Below are 6,000 nucleotides of genomic sequence, written 5' to 3'. Positions count from 1 at the left end.
AGGTGTGCACAGGCAGTCAGTGTGTGTGTGACTGTGCTGTGCACAGACAGGCAGTGTGTGTGCGTGTGCCACAGGTGTGCACAGGCAGTCAGTGTGTGTGTGCCACGGGTGTGCACAGTCAGTGTGTGTGTGTGTGTGTGTGCCACAAGTGTGCACAGGCAGTCAGTGTGTGTGTGTGTGCCACGAGTGTGCACAGGCAGTCAGTGTGTGTGCGTGTGCCACAGGTGTGCACAGACAGGCAGTGTGTGTGTGACTACTGTGCAGACGGTCAGTGTGTATGTGTGTGCCATTGGTGTACAGAGGCAGTCAGTGTGTGTGTGCCACTGTCCTGTGCACAGGCGGTCAGTGTGTGTCTGTCACTGGGGTGTGCACATGCGGTCAGTGTGTGTGTCACTGTGCTGTGCACAGGCAGTCACAGTGTGTGTGACTGTGGTGTGCACAGGCGGTCAGTGTGTGTGTCACTGTGGTGTACACAGGTGGTGTGTGTGTGCCACAGGTGTGCACAGGCAGTCAGTGTGTGTGTCACTGTGCTATGCACAGTCAGTGTGTGTGTCTGTGTGCCACAGGTGTGCACAGGCAGTCAGTGTGTGTGTGTGTCACTGTGCTATGCACAGTCAGTGTGTGTGTCTGTGTGCCACGGGTGTGCACGGGCGGTCAGTGTGTGTGTCTGTGTGTCACTGTGGTGTGCACGGGCGGTCAGTGTGTGCGTGTGTGTGTGAGAACAGGCCGCGTGCGTGTGCAAGGAGAGGCTGTGTGTGTGTGTAGGTGTTTTGTGTGTGTGTGAGCAGAGCTCTCTGTGCGTCTGTGCACAGGCAGTCTGAGTGTGTGTGTATGTGTGTGTGTGTGTGTGTGTATGTGCAGTCCCTCTCCGTGTGTGTGTGTGTGTGTATGTGCAGTACCTCTCCGTGTGTGTGTGTGTGTGTATGTACAGTCCCTCTCCGTGTGTGTGTGTGTGTGTGTGTATGTGCAGTCCCTCTCCGTGTGTGTGTGTGCGTGTGTGTATGTGCAGTCTCTCTCCGTGTGTGTGCGTGCGTGAGGAGGCCGGGCCGCCCCCAGCCCCGCTCGCTCCCGTCCCGTCCCTCCCCTCGCAGGCCGGAGCGCCGCCCTCACACGCCGCGGGCGGGCGGCTCTGGCTCGTTCCCCTCCTTCCTTCCTTCCTTCCCTCCCTCCCTCCCTCCTGCCGCCGCCGCCGCCGCCGGGCCCGGGCCGCCGCCCCGCCCTCCGCCTCGCTCCCTCCCCGTCCGCCGGCGCGGCCCCTTTAATTCCCCCCCCGCTCTCCCCTCCCCCGCCGCCCGCTCCAGCCTCCATTTTCCAGCGGATCCGGCACCTGGAGGCGGCGGCGGCGGGAGCGGCCCGCGCCCCCGCACCCGGCCCGGTCGCGGGCATGGCCGCCAACATGTACCGGGTCGGAGGTAAGAGCGGCGCCGCCGCCCGCCCCGCGCTGCTTCCCGCGCGCGCGGCCGGCGCTCGGGGCCCGGCGGGGCAGGCCCGGGGCGGGGGCGGGCGGGGGCCGGGGCGGCCCGGGGGGGGGCCGCGGGCGCGGGGCAGGGGCCCGGGGGGCTGCCCGCGGGAGGGAGGCCTGGCGTGGGGTTACGCGGGGTGAAGGGCTGCGGGGCCCGGCGCGGGGCGAGCCGGGGCGCCGTGCCCGGGGCTGCGTGAGCCGGGGCGGGGGGCGCAGCGGGAGGGCCGAGGTGAGGGGGCAGCCGCGTGGGGCCGCGCGGAGCACGGGGAGCGGGGAGGCGAGGCGTGTGGGGCTCGAGGTGGTGGGCGCTCGGCCGCTGGGGCAGATGCGGGACTGGGGCAGGGGTGGGATGGGTGGCGGGGCTGGAGCAGAGCGGCCGTGGGGCCGGGGCCCGGCGTGGAGAGGCTGCTCGGATGGGGGGTCATGCGAGGTTGTCGGGGTGGGGAGCCAGGAGGAGTTGCTGCCATGAGGAGCACAAAGATGGGCAGAGGCCGCTGGTGGACCGGGGGGCTGGTGTGAGGCACGTCCTGCAGATCTTGGCCTCCCCTTCCACTCTTGCTGTTTTGTTGTGTGCCTTCCCATTAGTCTTCTGTTCGGGGTTGTGCTCCTGTCTGATTGTCCTTTGTTTTGGCTCACGTGAAGAGAAAGGAGAGGCAACGGGGTTTGGGACTGTGTTTTATGGAACATAAACTGAGGGTGGTCTGGCATGAATTTGTGCTCAGCCATTTTCCTTCATAAAAGCTGTTCTGTGGAGCTTCCTTCTCCCCAGGACTATAGGCTGTACAGGAAGATGTTTTTGTGGAGTTCCCTCCTTTTCAAAATGCCCTGTTTCTTGTGGAGTTCTGCAAAACCGAAGTAAAGTAAACAAGAGAAAAAAATATAGCAAAGGTGGCCAAGCCATTCTGTCTGGCTGCTCTCCATCAACAACTACTTTCTGTTCTTTCTGCTCTTCTGGCCTACCCTTACTTTTTGAAAAATGCAGTTGCTTTTGTTGCGTTCGTATTTTTTTTCTGGTTGCACCTGGTTTCACAGAGGTGTAAGAGCTGACTCTTGGCTGTCCCAGCTTTGTCTCTTGGGTTGCCCAAGCTGATAGTGTGCCTGTAGCATTATGTTGCTTTGGAGGTGCTGCGAGTAGGATGATAGAGGCAAGATGAGTTGTGGAAATTCACCCTGGTGTGACTTGCGAAGGGAATCATTTCCTGGAAATTTTTGTTCAGCATTGAATGGCCAAGTCTTGTGGGGAGTGTCATCTCTTAGCGTTTTGTATGGCTGTATCTGTACTGTGGATCCCACAGAAGGTGGGAAAGCACCTCTGGAGGTCTCTAGATTGACCTCCTGCTCAAAAATGCCCTGGTAGATCCGAGTGCTCAGGGCTGTATCCATGCCAGGCTCTAAGGATGGTGATGCCACCCTTACTTTGGGCCCTGTCCAGTGCTTGACCATTATAGAAAATATTTGTTTCCATGTGCCCAGATGGATCTTCTCTTGTTCCAGCTGAGGTCCCCCTTCCCATTACCCCTCATCCTATCCCTGGTTCTGAGCAGGACTGGCTGATCCTTGAGGGATGCCATTAGTAATCAGCAGCCCAGTGGAGGTTGCAACTGCTGATTGTGATCCTTTAAACCTGATGTTAGTTTCCCCCCTACCTTTATCATCCAGTTTTTCAAGCATTTTTGTTTGAAGGGTGCTGTGGGAGGCTTAGCGGGGCCTTTGGCATGAAGTCAAGGTGTCCGACACCCCCTGCTCTCCCCTCGGCCACAGAGCCAATCTCTTCGTCCCAGATGGGGGAGTCATGTTGGTCAGGTGGGATTTGCCTTTGGAATATCCATTTTGGCTGGTCTCAGTTACCTTCTTGTCCTTCCTGCACTTGGAAACGTTGCCCAGGATTTGCTCCATAGCCGTTCTGGGCAGAGGGCAAGGCAGCTGGCTGATAGCCAAGGTTGCAGTGCTCTGCTATGGCCCATATGGATGAAGTCTTGATTTGATGTATTACCAAGATCAACATATGGATGGATGCAGCTGTTTCTGTGTGGGAGCTCTGTTCAGCCTGAGCCCAGGAGTGTGCGTTATCGAATTGTTTCTGACCTCTGGTGCTGCTATCTCCCACTAATGGTTTTGTGCACTGAAGTTGTGTGTGAACTCCAGGGCAGGATTAAATCCGGGATGGGATTTGTGCACAGTCATTTCATACACTTCCCACTGGAAGACAAACACTCAGCAGATAATCTCTTATTACACTTGTGACTACCGGATGCGCTGTGTGAACTCCAGACCCAACTGCTGCAAAAAGCAGCTTGCTCACTACAGATCAATACTGCTCCTGGAAGTCTGTGTTCACTCGGAAAGGATGGTCGCTGCTTTAGGCCTGGGCATGAAACACCATGAATTTTTGTTTTCAGAAGCCAGTGGTGTGTTGACAGCAAGTGGACATGAAGTGTGTAGTCTCTTCACGTGTTCCTGGGTAGAGGAGCTGAGGAGCCTGTGCTGTGGGGGCTGGAGTCTTCCCCTTGGTGTTGAGAAGCAGAATGACTGTGCTGGGGGCATTAGGAGCTGCCCCTTGAATGGTTGTCAGGCTCTGTGGGTAAGTTGGCTGGTGGCATCCAGTCGTTTGGAGAGAGCAGCTGGCTCTGCTGGATCCTGCCAGGTTTCTCCTGGTAGGTTTCTGATGGGAAGAGAGTTGGTTTCCGATACAAATGGGACTGTCGCAAGCTAGCACAGTTCGGGGGGATGTAAAACTTTGGAAATGTGTGGGGAAGAATGCCAGGGTATCAAATCCCAAAATGAAATGGGGGATCTCAGTTGTTGGTCTGTAAGAAACCCTGGAATTGCCTGCCTCCGGTGTAGCAGAAGCAAAGATTTTCTTTACAGCTGCTGTACAGCCATGAAACAAATGGCAGCACGAAGAAAGTGGACTGCTTTCACTTGGAAGGAGTCATGGTGGGCTGGTTTGCCTCTTCACGGAGAGGACTGGCAGCCTGCACAATCACAGACCGTATGGGAATGTTGGATAAACACCAGATCGGAGAAGCTTGGGACCTCTGAGCTGGAATTTGGGGCCTCTGATGAAAAAATGCACGTGGGAGAGACACGTTCATTGTTCTAGCTAGTGCCAGGCTCTGCTTTCAGGAGAGTGCTGTGTCAGCTGCCTGGAAGGGAACAGGTCATCTTGGTATCCAGAGACTTTCCAGCAGGTATTCTGTCCCTGCCTTCTCCAGGAGAGTGTAACTCTGGTGTGACAAGTACTCCTTTAGTGGTGGAGTTGGCTGAGCCCCACTGCAGGTTTATGACCCTGTGGCATTCCCTTGATGCAGTGAAACAATGATTTTTTGCATTTTCATCTTGCACTGATTTGAGGAACTTAATTTTTTCCACCTCCCTCCTCCTCACTTTTTGTTTTTTCCTGGATTATTTTTAATCTTGCATCAGCTACCCAATCTGGTTCACTGTGGGACTGTGTGAACAGCTGAATGGGCTCAGTGGGAGGGCAGGGAACAAGGGGATGGGGAAAGAGCGGATAGGAGGGATGGAGGAAAAACTACTGAAGACATCACTTTTGCTGAGATACATGTCAGTTTATACTTTCAGATGGAGTCTTTTATGTATTTTTGACTTATATGGGTTACCCTCTTGTTTGGGGGCATGCTTAGCTACAAAATCATCACTGTTTTTTGAGTCTGTGGTACATTTAAGGTACATTTAAATGGCATTGGGAGATCTGATCACAAGTCAGTTTAGCATAGAAGTATTTCCTGCATCTTACACCTTGGAAGTGATGACCCACAGTGCCTGATGTGGGCACCCAAGGTTCACAGCAGCTTTATTCCAGTGTGCTGGAGGCTTAACCTCCAGAACTTACTGGCTGCTACTTTACAGCTGGCGGTGGTGTGTCTGTCTGCCTGTGCTGCAGTCACACATCTTTTTTCAGTGTAGTCCCCACGGTTTTTAAGAATGGCAATATGAGATTATCTCTCTGCTACCATAGGCTGCTGTTAACGTGTGGCTGGGGACTGTGGTTTGACCTGCCCCCATCCCATTCCATGCTCCCCCTTGGCATCCAGGCTCTTGTGGCAGCCTACAGCTCTTGGCTTCCTCGGTGCTGCCGGAGTTGTGAGCACAGGGATGGTGCATCAGTCCTCTTGATACCACTGTTATGTCAATAATAATTGTTTGAGCTTTCCTGGTAAAGAACTGAGGGCTGTTAAGGAAGCTTGCATAGAACATGTTGCTGGAGTCCGAATCTGGAGCAAATTCAGATCATTTAACTGCAGGATCACTTGTAAACCTTCTCCCGTGCCCTTGCTTTGCTGTCAGTGTGCATGTGTTTTGGGTGACAGGAGGGCTTACTGTGCAATATCCTTGTTTTGGTTGTGCTTGCTGGGTTTTTATTTTCTAGCTTTGCAGGTAACCTGAGCTGAGAATGGGTTTAGTGGAGAGGTATTAAATAACCTGTAAAGATAAAAATGAGAGTTTATTCTAGAAAATTACTAATAGGCTTCTGCAGTCATTTGCCCTAATAAATTTAGGACAGCTTCTAGCTT

The 6,000-nt window shown here is 54.5% G+C and overlaps 1 protein-coding gene across 4 annotated transcripts in view; it reads left to right on the top strand.

The window, feature by feature from the left end:
• The first annotated feature begins 1,185 nt into the window (after positions 1–1,185).
• The window catches only part of MTA1 (metastasis associated 1), a 75,829-nt gene continuing 71,014 nt past the window's right edge, over positions 1,186–6,000 (top strand). For all 4 annotated transcript variants that reach the window (XR_005257768.1, XM_038144088.1, XM_038144087.1 and 1 more), the window contains exon 1: positions 1,186–1,412. Coding sequence is in view for 3 of the 4 variants with exons in the window: in XM_038144088.1 (XP_038000016.1) it covers positions 1,385–1,412 (28 nt within the window). In the remaining variant the exon portion in view is untranslated. The remainder of the gene's footprint in view (positions 1,413–6,000) is intronic.

The sequence above is a fragment of the Motacilla alba genome, chromosome 8 (assembly GCF_015832195.1).
Source record: "Motacilla alba alba isolate MOTALB_02 chromosome 8, Motacilla_alba_V1.0_pri, whole genome shotgun sequence".
Classification (NCBI taxonomy): domain Eukaryota; kingdom Metazoa; phylum Chordata; class Aves; order Passeriformes; family Motacillidae; genus Motacilla; species Motacilla alba.
Note: the sequence above shows the minus strand (reverse complement) of the source record. Positions and strands in the feature narration are given on the sequence as shown.